At 38.7% G+C, this 20,073-nt stretch overlaps 1 protein-coding gene across 2 annotated transcripts; it reads right to left on the reverse strand.

Annotated features, from left to right (window-relative positions):
- Positions 1–541: 541 nt before the first annotated feature.
- On the reverse strand, positions 542–16,647 carry RCN2 (reticulocalbin 2). Of its 2 annotated transcripts, none has more exons than XM_082736327.1 (7): positions 16,277–16,647; positions 15,779–15,884; positions 12,752–12,948; positions 6,871–6,984; positions 2,762–2,858; positions 1,747–1,886; positions 542–1,379 (listed from the first exon to the last, which is right to left on the reverse strand). In XM_082736327.1, exons 1-7 carry the CDS (start codon positions 16,418–16,420, stop codon positions 1,227–1,229), a joined length of 951 nt encoding a protein of 316 aa, XP_082592453.1. In that variant the 5' UTR covers positions 16,421–16,647; the 3' UTR covers positions 542–1,226. The 2 variants fall into 2 exon arrangements, with proteins under 2 accessions (XP_082592453.1, XP_082592452.1); XM_082736326.1 differs by having other exon boundaries at positions 1,747–1,889; positions 16,277–16,645.
- Between the last annotated feature and the right edge of the window lie 3,426 nt (positions 16,648–20,073).

Here is a 20,073-nt window from a genome sequence, read left to right on the forward strand (position 1 = left end):
CTTTTAGTATAATGGATACTGAGCTCTACTGGTGATAACTAACCAGCTCTACTGATTTCAATAAAATTCTTATTTTATTTTATTTTATTTATTTATTTGAGAGAGGATGAGCAGGGGTGGGGAGGGAGAGAAGGAGATGGAGAAGCAGACTCCTGGGGCTGGAGTGGTAAGCCTGACCTGGGGCTTGAACCCAGGACCCTGCGATCATGACCTGAGCCAAAGGCAGATGCTCAACTGACTAAGCCACCCAGGTGTGCTGACCTGTGTAATTCTTATGATTATTTCTAGCATCAAACAGCAAGACCACATTTGTTACACAGCTACTGAAATACGTCAGGTATACATGCAATTGTAACATGATTCTCTTATCAAAAAGGAAAAAAAAAACCAAAATAACAATATGCATCAAGAATAATTCAAGGTTGGAGAACAGTCACTACACAAATATAGGAACGGATAAGGTAAGATAATGTATAATTCAACAAAACCTATTCTAAATTCTAGGTTTATCTGGGAGATGAAAGAAAACAAACAAAACATATAGAAAGATAGGACATTTCATTTTTAATCAGTCAAAAATGAAGAGTTCTGGACAATGTCAAATTCCACACACCATAATGCTATTGTTACACATTAAATATAATTACTATCTATACATATGCAAAAATATAAAGTTCTATTTCATACAATAAAACCCTTTATAGAAACCATTTTAAAAGTAAGCAGAACTTCTCAACATTAAAATGTGAGGTATAAGTCCTTCTAAAGGTTCCTTTAAAGGTTTTAAAACAAAATGCTAAATCTAAAAACAATGTCCTTTTTGTCAGTTCCCAAGTTAAATCTACTTAAAAGAAAAGAAAAACTGATAGCTCAGTCACATACTATTTAAATAATATTATTCAGGCATCTCTAAAATCTTCCATTTTTTCAAGTATGGATATAGAACTCAAATATCCCACAATACAGTACTAAACAGATGGAATATTTAGGAAAGACTTTGTTGTCATATGGCACAATATTGTTTTATTTCTTCAATACATTTTGAAATAAATACCAGGTTTTGTTTCATTTTTCTTCTAAAAAGCCAAAATTACAATCTACATTTAAGATAATTTTGACTGTGGTAAGACTTGAGTGTAAAATATAATATCAATATTTTATCACAAAAGTAAAGCTGGTAACAAATTATAAAAGAAGACAGTATTCTATTCCGATCTACCCAGGGATTAAAGCTCATCATGATAGAAATATTCATCATGAAGCTGTCTGCCATAATCTGTAGCTTCACTGGTAAGAAACAAGTCCTGGTTCTCCAGAATCTCCGCTTCCGAGAGCTTTCGGTCACTATTCAAATCCATTTCATCAATTAGGTGAAGAGCCTTTAAAACAAAAAAAATCAAGTATAATAAGTATTTTCAGCAAGATGTTCACGTTTCAATGTGATCTGATTTGTCAACAGTCATTCAGGTATGCCAAGTACTCATTACTGTCTGCGTATCTCAAAACGCTACATTTTATAACCAGGGCTATCTATAGCTTTTCTCATTATCCTCTTTCTTAATTTCTGCTAGGCTCTGCCTCCTCCCCACTCAAATCCTATTTAGGATATCTCAAGGTTACGCCAAATTAACAAATAAACAACTCTGTTCCTTCTTTCTTTGGCCTCAGTTTTTGCACTTTCTTTCCTACCAGCTGCACCTAACTTGGGGGAGAAAGGGGATATACAGTCCTTTTTGTAACACTCACCTCCTCTTGAGCAATGCCCTGGTTATTGGGTACTACCCAAGACAACAGCTCTTGGGGATCAAGCCTGCCGTCAGTATCTTTGTCATAATCATTCAGGAATCTATCTTTCTCAACCAGTATCCACTCTGGATCTTCATTTGCTGCTTAATAGCAAAAATAAAACATACTAGACATACACAAGAATGTAACATGTAGCCAATGAGAAGTACATTCCTAGAATAAAGGAAATGAACTTAAACCTCACTATAAAGGAAGCCTGACAAAACAGATCTACTTATCTAAAAAGTCCTGACATAGGTACACACTACAGAATTTTCAAAAGTGACACTTAAGTCTAAACAGCTCAGAGTTTCTAAATCGATATGTATTATCACAAACCAGTAAGTCTGTTAACTGCTGCTACTTGTTCTGGTATCTAGATTTTTTCCCCACAGTTGAGCTGGGTAATGTTTTTATGTACATTGTGTGACTATATAAAGTTTCCTACGTGTGCTTATAAAGTAATACCATGTTTAAATTTAAAGTGAAAATCACAGTAAGTGATGCTTTTAAGCAACAATTCTGAAAAGACAGCTGTGAACAGAAAAAGCTGCATATGCAAAATCCTCAAATTTTAAACACTCAGTGAGACACCTTCTACACCAGTATTTGTAGTATTTTGTTTCTTTTAAGATCTACATGCAAAGGTACAGGATTTTGTTTAAAAATATCAACCTTTACTTCCTCACCCATTTGAATTGAGAATTACATTATACTTGTTCGAAAAGGAAGAAAAATCTTTGAATCCTGACATGGAACTAAGAGTGAGTGAGACAGCATTCTCACATAAGCTGGGAGTCCTGCTGTTTTGCTTGTATTACATTTAACTTGGCAGAATAAGCAGAAATCATGTATACCCCTTCTTGTTCCATTTTCCTGTCAAATACAGCTCTCAGTGAGCAACACTGTCTCTCAAATCATTTATTCTTTAATTCCAGGCTTTTCCCCCCTCCTTCCACACACCCAGGGTACTTACTTGGATCCCGCCTGTAGTCACCAAGAAATTCTTCCAAACTAACAAACCCATCACCATTTTTGTCATGTTCTTCCAAAGCCTCTTGAATGACAAATTCCTATTGCATGTTCATAAAAAAACAAAATAAAACAATTAAGTCACAAAATTTTCCCCCCACCATCTATTTCATTATGGAACTTCCTTAGCAATACTCATTTTTGTTGTCCATTCTTGCAAGGCAATCTTTCTAAACAGTGGAATTTAGAGGCAGGAATAAAACTGGAAGTACTGGGGCACCTGGGTGGCTCAGTGGGTTAAAGCCTCTGCCTTCAGCTCAGGTCATGATCCCAGGGTCCTGGGATTGAGCCCAGCATCGGGCTCTCTGCTCAGTGGGAAGCCTGCTTCTTCTTCTCTCTCTGCCTACTTGTGATCTCTGTCTGTCAAATAAATAAATAAAATCTGAAAAAACAAACAAACAAAAAACTGGAAGTACTGAGTAGCTTTGAATTCAACATCTTGAAGCTTCTGCTATCACAAACTCCACTGTGCCCTCCTAAACAACCTGGGCACTAATCTCAAACTCTTAAATTTCTGCATGTTCCCCTCCCTTCTGCAGAAGGACACCTCTTACTACCCTGGTCTTCCTTAACTTCACTTTTCCTCCACTCCATTAACATCCCTAAAAGAACCCTTATCTCAGATCCCTCTGCACAGAACTATTGTTCTGCCTCCAGATCTAAATCAAAGGTGCCAGTCCCCCATAAACCTATACCTCCTTGCTTCCTCTTCAACCAAATCTACCCCATCCACCCCAAACTGCCCCAAATCTGTTCCTCATTCTATCATGGCTTATCAACCAATCCTCTCTAACCCAAAGATTTACGATTTCCAGTTACACTGGACCCAAGATGACCTGTTTAATGGCCAGCTGTTTCAGTTCTTTCCGTATTACCTTCCTATATCTTCTACCTTTTCTTACTTTGCCAGTCTCCACCCTGCACAGCAGACCCATATCATGTTCTCCTTTATTCCAGAATCATAAAGTCTAAAAGAAAGGGAAAGAGAAATACACACCTAACCCTTAAAATTAATTTTTTCCCATTTCAGTGGGCTCTCACTGCAGTTTGGAAGTCTGTCTCTGCCTCAGTTTCCCTAACACATACTCTAAAGCTGTTTTTTGGAAACTCCACTTTGAGTCTTATCAAAACACTCTCCAAATAGCTCTCTTGGCAAAGATGTACCCATTTTTCCAAACAAGGTATAAGGCTTCTGAAATGCCTGTTTACCAGCATTGCATTCTCCCCTTGAATTACCTCTATTTTTATGCCTATTCCTCTCATCCTTCTCTTCAACCTCAGGAGTTAAAGTTATCTTTCCCCCTTCTCTAGGGTGAAGCCCTCAAGGGTCTTACTTGATTTCCCACCCTTTCTTACTTCTTGAGTGCTTTCTTTCACTCCTAACTGTGGCCTCTCCTAAGGCTCTACTCTCTTCTGTTAGCTCCTTCTTCTATGCCTTTAAACACATTCAAGTCCCCTGCACTCTTTAATTACCATCCTGGTTTCTTTTCTTCCATGCCAGGTCTCTTACAGGTTACGCTTACTATTCTCATTTCCTCACTACCTGTTGTCACCCAAATACCTTTCAAACCTGGATTCTTGCATCACAACTGTAATGAAAATACACTCTCAAAAGTCTCCAATTCTAGCCAAACCCAAAGGCTTCCTTTTTATCTGTATGAAATAACACTTAAATACAAATTGTTAGTTTTTAAGAAATCAAATGTTACAGATTTTATATATAGAAATCAGGGAATCTTAACCAGAGATCCAAAGATTACTTTTAGAGAATCTGAGACTCTTCTGAAATTATAATCCCATATTTTGTGTATATGAGCATATGTGATTTTTCTGGGACAGAGTCCATAGATTGCTTATTTTTGTTTATTATTTTTGTGTGTGAGAGAGAGAGAACGAGTGTGCGCACACACATGTGAACGGAACAAACTTCGAGGAGGGGTGTGGGGGGAGGTAGAGAGGGAGAATCTTAAGCAGGCTGGGTGCTGTCCTCTATCTCACAACCCTAAGATAATGACCTGAGCCGAAATCAGAAGTCAGATGCTTAACCTACTGAGCTACTCAGGCACCCCGATTGCTCCATATTTTTAAAGGAGTCTGTGATCCAAGAGAAGTTAAGAATCACTGACTACAATGACTATTCCTCCATTCAAGTAATCCTGTTGGGAAACAACAGACTTATTTCAATAATGTTGCCATGGTTAAAATAAATTATATGACATAATTACATAAATTAAATAAATTTATATATTTGTATATACTTATATTTATATGTAATTTATAACATAAAATAAATTACATAAATTAAAATAAACTACATGAATGAAGTTATCTCTAAATTCTAACTTTTAATCCAAATCAAAATCACCTCATTGATCTTGCACCCTGCCTTTCCCTTCATCAAATATATCCTTAAATGGAAAAAGTGATACAGCAGAACAAATTAAAGGTAAATAAGAATTAATGAAGGTGCTCTGAACTAGACACTTCATGGTCACACCTCTTATGTACTGCAATCAACTCCAACTCAGCACAACCAAGTTGTGCTGACACACCCCATTCTGTCAAAGGTACTGCCATTTTCATCACTTTACACAATCTCAAAACCTTAGAGTCATCTCTGACTCTTCCTTTCTCTTTTCATACTTATTTAATCAGTCAACATTCCTGCTTGCGCTTTCTTCAAAAGGTTGTTCATGTCCATTTCATTCCATTGCCACATCGAACTCTGGGGCCACAGCATATTATGCCCAAATTATTTCAATGCTTTCACTGGTCATTCCCCTCCCCAGTCTTCAATCATTCCTTAATTCCCCTGAGAATCAATATCCAGCATGCTCTGCCTGCCATGCTAGGTAGAGTTCAATTAACTTGTCTCAACTTAACTTTGGCAGTTAAACAAATTGTGCCCAGCATTGTTCTAAATTTAAGTTGTATGTTTTGTTCCAAGGGAGAAATCAGAAGCCTCAATGGCACAAGTGGTGGCAATAGTCTTGTCTTGCCACTCAAGTATGGAGAAAAATGTTCTGTACAGCCTTGTTATTCAAAGTGGCAGCTTCTAACCATGACCCATTTAACATAAAGCTACATCTTCCCTCCCTGAAATATCCAAAGAACCAAGCCACACAGCTAGAAGCTGAGGCTAGACAATAAGCCTTAATATAAATGTTTAGTCTATTTCCTACAAAGCTATTTGTTATACTAGTCTTTACTCTCCAACATGACAGTTTCTCCTCTCAAGAAGCTTGCCAAGTTATAGTAGGGACTCAATCAATGTTTGTTAAAACTAGAGTTTTAACTGGAGTTAAAACTAGAGTTTTAACTGGAGTTAAAACTAGAGTTCAACAAAAATTCTGAAGAACTGGTACTTCTTTCAAGTATTGAAGGGAAGAGAGGACTCGCTAGGCCTCTTGCTGTAAACACATTAGTCAGTAGGAGCTACCCCACCTCCCAAAACCCCATGAAAGGGGATCCAAAGGTGATAAGCCTTCCCAGATCCAAAGTTTTTGGAGGTGATATAAACTAAATAGGAAGTACTGATGTTACTGATATTGGAAAACAGAGAAAATTCTAAAAGCTACAAAAAGGCAGGCAATAAAGGTAATGTGGCTGTGTGGGAGGAAACAGCCAGGAAGACTTACCTTCCCTCCTCATCAGCACTCCTCTTCCCACCACCAGTAACCCTCTCCCACCCCTATCTGAAGTGAGGAGAACTTTGGATCTTGCGGTCTCTTAAAATTCTGGTTGCCCCATATAATTCATATTAATGACTTAGGAAAAAAAGCAGGTTTTAAAGTTTTGGTCACCCAAGAATTCTCTCTTTTTAAAAAAATTTATTTATTTATTTATTTGACAGACAGATCACAAATAGTCAGAAAGACGGGGGGTGGGGGGGGGGGTGGGGGGGGTGGGGAGCAGGCTCCCCACTGAGCAGAAAGCCTGATGCGGGGCTCAATCCCAGGACCCTGAGATCATGACCTGAGCTGAAGGCAGAGGCTTTAACCCACTGAGCCACCCAGGCACCCCACAAATTCTCTCAAAATGTTTCTTCCTTACCGTCATATAATCAACTTCTTCAGGATGCTCAAAAGCAATAAATTCTTCAAGATTCAAACCAGGACTTGAATCTTGGTTCGCTTTCTCAAATCGCTTCTTGTCCTTTAAATGAAGCTTTGAAAATTAAATATTGAACATGATTAAGGTCTCATCCACATGGAAACATCATTATACATACTTTGAAAATTACATACTATGTGAAATCTAAAGTACATTCTCATACATTATCTTATCTTCCCATTATCCCCTTGAAGGTACATTAGAAAAACCACACATATTTATGAGAAGCAATATACATAGACTGCAGAGTCAGAGACACAGATCTGAATTCCAGCAACGCTGTGGTAAGGGTATTTTGCCTAACTTAGGGCAAACTGCTTAACCTCTCTGGTTTCCTCAACTATAAAATCAGGGTAAAAATCTCTATAAAGCAACTGGGATGAGGGCTCTTATCAAATTAGTAAACCTGATCATTTAAAAAATGTAATATGTCACATATTACATGATAGAAAATGGAAATAAATGATTTATTGAGAGGTATGTCAGAAATACAGCAAAATAAGTTGGACTATGATTCTCCCTGTTCTTCTACAGTATTGTACACTCTCTTCTATAACAATCTCAGCTGTTTTGAATGCCCAAAAAACAGTAAATTCAGACAATGTGTTAATTCTTGATATGCCATTTTCAAATTGTTTCTGGTCCTTGTAATGACTTTGCAAAAATGTTAGTAGGTTTCAGAAAAACAGTCCTTCTATGAGAATACTTTTGATATATGTATGTTATATTTGGAAGTCTATTCTTGGTAGTCACTTTATAGTGCTAATAATTATTTATGTTCAGGCATAAACATCAAAAACTGAAGACCTATTTTGAGATTAAGTAAACACACTTTTCTATTTTCTCACACCCATCTCCCTTTTTCTCTTTTTGTAAAGTATGCTTAAGTAGTAAATCAAGTAGTAGCTATTAGGGACAAGGCTGCTTTTAATGCATTTCTCAAAGGTAATTCTGTAATCAAGAGCCTTGGAAGCCAATAATGCTATATTGCTAATCCTGAATAAATTCCATTTTGAGCATTTCTGGGGGAAAAAAAAAACTCTCCTTTCTATAAACTGTATGTACTAAATAGCACATTTAAAAAACCACACAGTTTCAAATATTTTAGGAGCTTTTAATTTATGTGTCTTACTGTTGAAAAGAAATACTCTTTTCAGTTTTCTAGAATAGAGGTTGGGTGGCAGTCATTTACTGAACACTACTTTTACAATGACCGATTTACGGCGGAGAGGCTCACGTCTTCCCCCAAAGAATTCATCTTTTAGACCATCTAGTTTCCATTAACCAGTTATACTTACCAAATCATGACAGAAAAACAACAAACTTGTTTCTAAATAGCTGCTTTTAACTTAACGTTTCTTAATTTCAAATAACTAGACCAAATAATTTATACTTGATGTTCAGGGGCTTAACAAGGGGAGAAGCCTACAAACAAGAATTTGAGATACTTTGTTGAGTCAATCAAATTCTTTTTGAATAAACCACTATTCAAAATACTAAGTGCTTAGATTTCCTTATGAAAGAACCCTTCAGTTTGGAGCAAAAAGGTCCATGTTTCAGCAGCAGGAGCTGAATTTGGCCAAATTTGCCTATGGAAAGAAAGGATCTCTTTCAGCAAGCCCAGATTGATCTTTAAAAAAATAAAGGAAAGTAGTTTTCTGGTTCACATTTCTCAAATTTTTAAAATAAAATTAAATAATGAGATTTTAAGAAGCAGTTTTATTCGTGGTCATTTAAAGAAAACAATTAGGGGCGCCTGGGTGGCTCAGTGGGTTAAGCTGCTGCCTTCAGCTCAGGTCATGATCTCAGGGTCCTGGGATCGAGCCCAGCATTGGGGTCTCTGCTCAGCAGGGAGCCTGCTTCCTCCTCTCTCTCTCTGCCTGCCTCTCTGTCTACTTGTGATCTCTGTCTGTCAAATAAATAAATAAAATCTTTAAAAATAAAAAAAAAATAAAGAAAACAATTAAAGAGCAATTCAAATTAAAGAAGCCAATACACAGAAAGACTGTTTTTCCAAAATGGCAAAGATAACAACAAAAAAGGCTGTCAGTTCCACAAAACCTCAGCACACTTTTTTTCCTTCTGTGTAAAAATTCTGTGTTCTAGTGGAGAGTAGAAAGCGCTACATACAGTAGTAAAAAGGAGGAAACGACAATAATCATTTATTTTTATATATCAATAGAAACTTGAGAAGCACAAAACTGCCATCTTTTGGTAGACTAATGGTTTTACATGAGGAAACAGATGATGCCACAACAAAGTATAGGTCTTAAAAATTCTGATTAGTCACATGCTAGGTTGTACCTTACATAAATAAATATTGCTTGTACATGCACATTCAGCATCTGGCTTTGGGAGTTAGAACAACTGAACTTTTGCCAGGTAGGTCCCCAAACTTTAATTATCCTGCTTAAAAGTGCTGACTATAATTGTTCATCATTACATAAAGAAATGCTTTTTCAGGAACTTCATTGCACAAGAGGATCTCTACTCTCTACATAGAAGCTTAAAAATAAGAAAATTCAAGCATCAAATTGTTGTTTGTTTGTTTTAATATTTATTATTTTATTTATTTATTTGAGAGTATGAGAAGGGGGGAGCAGAAGGAGAGGGAGAGAGAGAATCTTAAGCATGTAGAGATGGGTTGTCAGGGAATTACCAATAGGACTACCAGGCAGAAGTGTTCATTTTAGGGATTCATCAATTCCCTAGCACTATTAAGATCTAACTAATTCATTCTTAAAACGTACAGTCTTATAATCAACATGTACTGAGTACCTGGCTGGTGAACACAGTATTAGAACCAGATTTTTTTTTTTTTTTAAACAAAAACTGTTCATAAGTGGTTTATATTAATGAGTCCTATATCTCTTCAAAGTGAAGATTTTCTTCTCAACACCACCATCTGTTACTAATCACAACCTTCCAAGAATAAGGAAACTCAAGAAACCACACACACACATTTCTCATGTTTTGATGGGATAGTCATTAAATTTTTGGAGTGCCAAAAGAAAAAAAGGACACAATTATAATTTGATTCTAGAAAGATTTTAAAATACTGTATTTAATGTCTCTCTTGTTACCTAGCAGTTAAGTTATAATACCATACCATGGTTTGGTTTTAGAAAAGTCTCAGAACTTGAATAGTGCTTTTAAGATTAATTCCTACAGGATATCTCTAGACAGACAAATTCCAAATCTCATTATCATTTGTTTCTTTTTTAGCACCAAGTAGTACAAAGACTGATTTCTACTCTCTTCAGTCTGCTGTAAGATGAAAACCCAAATAAGGAGGAAAGAAAGTGAAAAGGAATCTTTTATTTTTTTAAAAGATTTATTTATTTATTTATTTATTTATTTGACACAGAGAGAGAGAGAGATAGATCACAAGTAGGCAGAGAGGCAGGCAGAGAGAGAGGAAGGGAAGCAGGCTCCCTGCTGAGCAGAGAGCCCGATGTGGGACTCGATCCTAGGGCCCTGAGATCATGACCTGAGCCGAAAGCAGCGGCTTAACCCACTGAGCCACCCAGGCGCCCTGTGAAAAGGAATCTTAACTAACCTAAAGCTGATACAGTTAACAAATGCTACAAAAATTTCATTTATTTATTTATTTATTTAATGATTTTATTTATTTATTTGACAGAGAGGATCACAAGCAGATGGAGAGGCAGGCAGAGAGAGAGAGAGAGAGAAGCAGGCTCCCTGCTGAGCAGAGAGCCCGACGCGGGGCTCCATCCCAGGACCCTGAGATCATGACCTGAACCGAAGGCAGCGGCTTAACCCAATGAGCCACCCAGGCGTCCCCTGCTACAAAAATTTTAAAAAGCTAATCATATATTAAATATTAAATGTAAACTTAGGTGGATCGCACATGCTTTCTTCAACAATATGCTCTTCAATCAACACACACCTGTTTACCAGCCCAACTGCTAGAACAGGATATTTCATAGTATAGTATAATAAATATATTACTATTCCTCTATACTATTGTTATCCTCATTTTTTGATATGAGGAAACTGAGACATAAGGAAGTTTAATAACTTACCCACAGCTACACAACTCTTAAGTTATACAGCTGGATGTGAAGCTGTGCAGACTGGCTCCAAGGCTGAAGCCCTTAAGCTCTACAATGGTGGCAGATGAATGATCATTAGCAGAAAAAGCAATACGCTTTGTGTTAGTGATGGCTATAGAGTTCAAGTGGCCAACATGATTCTAAAATAAACAGCCTGTATAATGATAAATATGGCCACAACAAAAACTAAAGGGTAGGTACTACAATGGGTAAGTTAAGGAATGGAAGAAGCTCAATGTTTTCCAAGCTTGACTAATATTTGGGGAATAACAGTTTGCAACAAGGTGTTTGGTTTTGGTTTTTTCCACATATAAAAATGTATCTTTTCAGAAAGTCCTTATTATAATGGGGTGCCTGGGTAGCTCAGTCAGTTAAGCATCTAATCTTGATTTCAGCTCAGGTCATGATCTCAGGGTCCTGGAGTCGAGCCCTGAGTCAGGCTCTGCTCTCAGGGGGGAGTCTGCTTGTCCCTGTCCCTGCATACTCTCTCATGCTCTAATAAAATAAAATCTGAATTTAAATTTAGAAAGTCTTTATAATTACCCTTGAAATATAGAAGTATGGAAATAGCAATTTCTTTAGCTTATAGTCCTTTGTCTTGAAAAGTTCCTACATATCACTAAAAGTTCTTATTAATTCCTAAATAAAAATGGGCTTCCTCACCTCTGTTTAAGAAGCATTAGAACAAGACATCTTTTAATTTTGGCAAATTAAACCAGGAGAATCAACAAAACCTATAGTGATACTATATCTTCAAAAATGAGTTATTATTAAATAGTGCAGCTTCTGTGGAAGACCATATGACAGTTCCTTAAAGAATTAAAGATAGAATTACTATATGATCCAGATGTTCCATTTTGAGATGTATACCCAAAATAATTAAAAGCAAGGTCTCAAAGAGGTATTTGTACACCCATGTTCATAGCAGCATTATTCGTAATAGCCAAAAAGTTGAAGCAACCCAAGTATCCATCAATAGGTGGATAAACAAAATGTGGTATATATGCACAATAGAATATTACTCAATCTTAAAAAGGAAATTCTCACACACACTACAACATTATGAGAACAGTATCTTAAGTAAGCTACTCACAAAAAGACAAAAAATGTAAGATTCCACTTATACGAGGTACCAAGAAGTCAAATTCAGAGACAGAAAGTAGAATGGTGGTTGCCAGAGAGGCTTAGGGGAGAAGGAATGGGAAATTGTTGCTTAAAGGGTTTAGAATTTCAGTTCTGCAAGGTGAAAAGAGTTCTGGAGATTGGTTGTATAACAATGTGAATGTACTTAACACTACTGAACAGCACACTTAAAAATGGTTAAATTTTATGTGCATTTTATTAAAATTAAAAATTTGTAATCATTATTTTATATAAAACTATCTGTTTAAAAGATGCAAATGGGTCTCTACAGTCTTCGTAACTATGATATAAAACTATTCAATAATAACAAAAATTAAAATAGCAAGATACATATTCAAAATACACCAAAAAGCAACTTGAAATGAGGACAAATGACGCCACTGAGAAAAACAGATGCAAGGATAATTTAGGTAGTGCAGAATAAGAGGCCAAAATCCGGCTAGAAAGGAAATCATCAAAATGACCACTGAAGTGGAACAAGTGATTGCCCAGAGAGCAAGGCAATCCCAGTCTATGACCTCAGACCGTCTTGTGCTCACTCATGCAGGAAGGAAAAGTAAACTGATATGATCAAAAGGAACAGCTTTTGCACAGCTACTCACCTGCCTAAAAGACTCCTCTTCGGCATCATCCAAAGCAGCATTCTCATCAAAGTCGATCACACGGTCATACATCTGAATGTTGTATTCATCCCACGACACACTATTATCACTGTTTTTGTCATATTCAACAAACTGTTGTTTTGCTTCTTGCATAGCATAATGTTTAAAAGACATCTGAATCCACGAACTGAGTTCGCCTGTGAGAATTTCCCAGACACAAATGAATGTTGACAAGTAATTTTGATATTTACAGAAGCGAAGGTTTCTAAACTTTCTCTAAAAGGAAAAAAAAAACAACCTTGAGTGTTTTCAAATACTGAGAGTTGTATCCATAGAAATAGGAATAGAAGGCGTGAGAGTGGTTTGGAGCCCAAGAATATAACAATATATGATCCAAATAGAATGCAAGCTCCTTGAATACAGAGTTCAGGTAGGTTTTGTTCATTGAGGTACTCTAAAGACCTAAAAAGTATCTGGCTCCGTCACTTATTTGCTAAATGAATTGCCAACTGGCCAAAACAGTACTTGACTTTTAAAAGTTATCATTCACAAAATTGCAGATAATGTTTGCTAGCTATCACAGATCTCTCAGGAAGTACAAATATGTTAATAATGGCCTATTTATTCTAATATGTAATAGAAAAAAGTGTTTTCCACTTATGAAAGTAATATAAAGTTTCTCTTTAAAATAAATTTTATGTTGAGTTGAATCAAAACCATATTAAGGAAATAATAGATGGTAAATAGCTAGGGCCTAAATTGTGAAAATGTATTCAAGTGACTGAAGTTTGAGAAACATTGTTACAGTATATGACCTTTGACCATCTTAAAACTTCTGGAGGAAATTTTAACAAAAGTTATGGGTAGCAATTATGAGCCAATATTGCAATTGGCTCTCTGTCTTGGTACCTGAAGACATGGGGGAAAGTTTCTAAACCTCTAATGTCCGCATTCAGGTCAACTTAAAAAAAAATCTATTCAGAGATATTTACTACACTGTATTATAGAAAAAAGGTGGTAGGGAGAAGATGAATATTTGCAAGGATGGCAAGAGTATAGCATTTGATTTAAAGGTAATACACCATTTGGTTTAAAGAGTGCTACCCCTTTATTGGTCTAGGGGAGGTCAGGTGAATAGAAAAGTAAAGACATTGTCTCTCCGGAAACTCTAAATTAAGGCAGAATTATAATTACTATAGCAACCAGATACTATGCTGGACTTTAAAATACAAATTAGCAAACTTCTCTAAAGGGTCCTTCAAGTACAATGAGGGTTTCTTCTGTTTTTTTCTTTTTTTTTTTTTTTTAAAGAGATCATCATCACATAATAGAATACCGAACGCAAAAGGGGCCAGAAACATGGGTTCATTCTTCAGCTCTGTTATAAGGGACAAGTTAGCCCTCTCAAGTTTTTGTTTCCTTATATGTAAAATGAAGATTTGAACTTTTAACTTTAAAAATTTTTAACTTTAAAAATTTAACTTTAAATTTTTAAGGTTTAGAGTTTAACTCTAAACTAAAGTTAAAAAAATTTTTAACTTCAAAAAAAAAAATTTTTTTTTTAAAGATTTCATTTATTTATTTGACAGAGAGAGATCACAAGCAGGCAGAGAGGCAGGCAGAGAGAGAGAGAGGAGGAAGCAGGCTCCCCGCTGAGCAGAGAGCCTGACATAGGACTCGATCCCAGGACCCCGAAACCACGACCAGAGCCGAAGGCAGCGGCCCAACCCACTGAGCCACCCAGGTGCCCTAACTTTAAAAATTTTTAACTTTTAAAATTTAACTTTAAAAATTTTTAACTTTTAAAATTTAACTTTAAAAAATTTTAAAGTTTACTATTAAATATTTGAATATATACAGGCCTTTACAGAACGGAACCACAGTCTTCCAAATCAATTTTTTCTGTGTGCTTGCTAGTATAACCAAAGATAGATCTATTCTTAGTGGACAACTAGAGTCTAAAGCTCTTGTTGTTATTTAGAGAAATCAAAACCTTAATATTCCCAAGGGCACCAAATTTACTGACAACACATCTTAAATTTACCAATTAGTTTGCAAGTCTCTCTTCAGCAACTTCAATTCTTGGATGGTGAGCAACATTTAAATAAGAGTTATAGCAAAATATCTCCTGAATTTTTTTGGAAAATCAACTTGGAAAGTTGATAGAGTTCACCACTTGAATTAAGCAATGAGGAAAGACAGTTGCAAAGCAATTGAATATTCTTTTAATATTCTGTGCATTTCATTTCTGACTGGAGAACCTAAGAGCACTCAGATTTTTTTCTTTTTTTAAAGTAAGCTCTACACCCAACCTGGGGCCTGTACTCATGACCCAGAGATCAAGAATTGCATGCTCCACCAACTGAGCCAGCCAGGTGCCCCTCAGTTTTTTTTTTTTTTTTTTTTTTTTTTTTAAGTGAAGGATATTAAAAACTGAATTAAGAGCAAGAAATCTGGATTCTAGTCCTGGCTTTGCCACTCATTTTAGAAAGGCACTTACCCCTCTGGGCTTCAGTATCTTCAGCTCTACAAAGAGAGGTGGATAAGATAATTCTAAGACCCCTGCCAGCTGTAATAATTTGTGATTATCATAAATTCATATGCAACAGGTCTTTTTCTACTTATAAAAAAGATGGAAATTCTAAAACTCCTAATGAAACATATATCAAAACAGCAATAAATCATGTAAAAAATGCCATAAGACGGTTTCTGGCATATTCTTGACATTGGTAAAAGTCCTATAAGGAATACGGTGTTTGGTCAGCGTACGACTTGCACATATATCGATTAAGTCAACGATGTTTATGTATTACTGGAGAAAGTCCTGATTTATACTTGGGACCTATATCGAAAGATTTCCAGATATAAAACCTACTCAACATGTCCTTCTTTCCCCTTCTCACCGTACACCTCACATTTGTTGCAACAGGAGCAATCTACACGAAACAAACAGCCCTGCTTAAATGTTTGTGCTTTTATCTCCTACAAAGGGTCTTCTCCATTGTTAACTGTGTAGGACGTCCTTACTTTCCGTGAGAAAGCCATCTGAGTCCAAGTCAATTTTCTTTATGATTGACTTCAGTCTTTTGTGTTGCTCTTCGGGGGAGAGTTTAACATATTCATCGACTTCTTCCTTTGGGGGGTAAGCGATACACAGAGGGGTAAAGCATTACTATCACTGGGGCAAGATGGTGGAGAAAAAAAAAAAAGGCTACCAGAAGCCTTCTCTGACCAGGGATTTGGGGGTGACCCACACCTGCTCTCCAAGGCCCCAGCCTCCTACACACCCTCAGCGATCAAGCCCGTGTACGGAGGGTGGAAGAGATCCGGCTCCCGGGCCGCGCTATTTCCTCAGAGGTAGAGGCCTCGGGGTCCCCCAGACAGTGAGCGACGCCCCGCCCGGACCCCATTGTCAGGCCGCCCGGGCCAGGCCTGGCCTGGCCGCCCCTCTTTGTCCCGGGACAAAGCCCGCGGCAGCCGCGGTGCGAGGCCCGGCCCTCCCAGCCCCCGGCCTGGCCACCTTACCTGGCCGCCCAGCAGCGCCTCACGGTCGTAGTCGCTGCGGTGCTCGCCCTGCGGGTAGTGCAGCTCCTCGGCGTCTCCGGCGCTGGCTGCCGCGGCGCACAGCAGCAGCAGCCCCAGCGCCGCGGGCCTCGGGCCCAGCCGCATCGCTCCGGCCCGCCGCGGACACAGAGAGGCGAGGAAGGAGACCGGCGGGGGCTCAGGCCCGCGGCTGCGCTCCGCGGGCGGCTGCGGACCGGCGGCGCGGCGTACGTGGGGAGGAGAGAACGCGACGCGCAGGGGGCGGTGGCCGCCGTTCCTCACGGTCTCGCCTCTTGAAGCCCGAGCGACAACTGCGGGGCAGGGGCTGGGGAGGCCGAGGCCTATATGGCCCGGGCGGAGGGGGCGGGGCACTAGGCCGCGCCACTGATTGGGCCTCACCGCGCTGGGGGCGGGCCGCGCCGATGTGGCGGTCTGCAGCGGGCACAGCAGCTTCGCGGCGCCAGCGGTGGCTGCCGGGAGGGGAGACCCCCGCGGGCGCCTACCTCGGCCCCAGAGAAAACACGCCCCCACCTTATTCCCGCCCTGTCTCTTCCCGTCAGCCTTGTTACTGACCCTGTCCGGTCCATGTGTCCATCCGGCTTCCATCAGTGAGAAAGGCTGCAGATTTGAGTAGACAAAAAATACGGTACCCAGAAAAATGTTTGCCTTGAGGAACCAACCTACAGTATGAATTCCCCAGTCTTCAGTGTATGCCTACTTATTTATTTCACCAGAGCAGAACGAACAAACCCAGCTACTGAAGCCAGGTATTTTTATCTGATGCTCAATATCGTGACTTACAAGTTCATTGACCTTGGTCAAGTTACTTGGCCCTTGAAAAACCTGTTTGCTTATTTATAAAATGGGCATAGTAATAAGATGAGCTTAAAGAGTTGTAAAGATTACATTAAATAATATGCTTTCAGAACAGTAGCTAGGACATATGATTAAGTGTTCAATAAATGTGAGCGTCCATCCATGCAGGTAGAAAAGCAGACGATTGTACAGAAGGAATGGCTTACCAAGTACCTAGGAAAACCTTTATGGGTAGAAACCGTATACTGGTGGGCTCTATGCCATGTTTTATCTGCAGGTCTATGTCATTTCTGTACCTCATACTGAGCACACTAAACCCGAAGAAATTTGTAGGCTGCAGCTTGAGCCCTTTTCTTTCATTGATTGCTCCACTTAGGATCAAGCCTTTCACACAGAAGAAAAGGCTTTCTCGGTCTTTTTTCTCTTCTCACAGTTTCTATTTGGATTGGGAGTAAGAATCCTGTTCCAAACTGAAAAACTGAGTGGGCACAGATCAGACAAATTTCCTGGGTCAGGGTGGAAATTTATTGTTTTTGGTCAGAGACCATTGAAAGATTTACAGAGCAGAGTAATTTCAAATGGGATCTTTTAACTGTTATAAAGAGCAATGAAGAATAAAGTCTTAAGTTTCAGAGTCTAAATATAGACTATGCCTTAGAGTTGATTTCTCTAAAACAAAAAAAGAAAAGAAAGGAAAAAACTTTTATCACCGGGCCATTTTAACTTCAGTTCTGGTTTTGAGGCAGTCTGTGAAAAAAGAGATAAATGTCCCCAACTCAGCTCTGTACCTACTGTTCTCCAGTAAGTACAAGGTAAACCTTGACTAACTTCTGATGTGATTCTAGTTCAAAGGGTAAGGGTAGGATACCAGGTATTATGGAAGTTCTTCCCATCTCAAAGGCTCCACACATGGAAGATTGGGGGCAAAGGAAATCTTTTTTTTTTTTTTAAAGATTTTATTTATTTTTTTTAAAAGATTTTATTTATTTATTTGACAGAGATCACAAGTAGGCAGGGAGGCAGGCAAAGAGAAAGGGGAGCATGCAGGCTCCCAGCTGAGCAGAGAGCCTGATGCAGGGCTCAATCCCAGGACCCTGAGATCATGACCTGAAGGAAGGCAGAGGCTTAACTCACTGAGCCATCTAGGTGCCCTGGAGGCAAAGGAACTCTAATGATATCTGAAGAAGCAGTGAGGTAAACAGCATAAATATCTGAGCACCAGAAGCCATGGGTTCTGTCTTCCCTCAGTCCCTATAAAGGCTGCTTTCCTTCCTTGGGCCTATTTTGTTACTCCATAAGAAAAAAATTGAGTTAGCTCAGAAGGTCTGAATTTGAGATCCTTGGATTGCTAAATGGGTCCTAAATGGTGTGATAATCTCTGAATCTCATGCAAAATGTTGTACATGTGTACATTTCCGGACAGGAGGTCTATAGTTTGCTTTCATCAGAGTCTCAAAAAAGATCCATTGTGGCAGCCCCCATAGAAGCCTCTAAGCAATTCTTCATCTCTCTCTCTCTTTTTTAAAAAAGATTTTACTTGTTTACCTGACAGAAACAGAGAGAGAGCACATAATCGAGGGGAGCGGGACAGAGAGAAGCAGACTCCCCATTGAGCACGGAGCCCGACGCAGGGCTCAATCCCAGGACCCTGGCCTCATGACTTGAGCTGAAGGCAGTTGCTTAACCAACTGAGCCACCCAGGCACCAAGCAACTCTTCATCTCTTAAAATCCACAGCTTTATGATCTTGACAGTCAGGATTGTTAGGAAGCTGATTATAATAAAGACCCATGCTCAAGAGAGGCAAGACTAATGCCCTGTCTGTCATTACCTGTAATTAATCCATTTTACTCAGGGGAAAAATAAGTATCTAAAATAAGCAGACTATTAATAAAAAAAAAAAAAGGCATTGTGAAAATGCAGAGATCAGCTTTCTTGCCCTATAAAAGCACAGAACAAATTTGTTATTACTTACATTTTGAGGTATAATTAATAGACAACGAAGTGCACAAATCTTATGTGTACAGCTTAATGAATTTTTTAAAAATATTTTATTTGTTTATTTGACAGCTAGAGAGAGAGCACAAGTAAGCAGAGTGGCAGGGAGATGGGGAGAGAGAGAAGCAGGCTCTCTGCTGAGAGCCTGATGCGGGGCTCAATCCCAAGACCCTGAAATCATGACCCAAGCCGAAGGCAGCCGCTTAACCAACTGAGCCACCCCGGCGCCCCAGCTTAATGAATTTTTAGATACACCTGTGAAACCTGCCCAACACCCCCCAAATCCCCCTCCTGCTCTCCGCCACATCTCCGCCACACATAGTCAGTATTCTGACCTTTCTCCTCCTAGGTAAGTTTTGCTTGTCCTTGAACTTTCTATAGATGGCATCAGACAACACTGAAAATTACTAATCATATGCCCTTCTGCCCTGCTGGAAAGCAGTATGGTGCCATGGAAAGAACACAGGCCATCTTGGAATCAGATGTACAGAGTTTGAATCTTCAGTCTCCATAGCTCACTCACTATGTAACCTTGAACACGTGGCTTCGTCTTTTTTTTTTTTTTTTGACTCTGTAAAAACTGGAATAATAAAAAAACCATCTGATAAGCTTTATGTGTGGAGAATATTAAATAATCTATATATCTGAACCATAGAAAGGGCTCAAAATTTTTTATTTTTCTTTCTTTCCCCCTGGAAAATTCTTATTCAATCTTCCAGACCCAACACAAGCATTCCCTAAAGGAGGCCTTTCCTAACTCCCTGGCAACCAAAATTTTTGATCTCTTAGGTCTCTCTGTTTCATCATTGTTCCAGCACTGTGCATATGTTCCTCTGCTCCAGCATTTAGCACAATCTACTGTGACTGTTTGTTGACACCCACTACAAGAAGGTGGGAGCCTTGAGGTCAGGAAACGTGTGATTGCGCCTGTATTTCACTAGTGCCCCTGCTAGTAAGAGAAGCTCA

This window comes from Mustela nivalis (assembly GCF_964662115.1).
Source record: "Mustela nivalis genome assembly, chromosome: 6".
NCBI lineage: Eukaryota > Metazoa > Chordata > Mammalia > Carnivora > Mustelidae > Mustela > Mustela nivalis.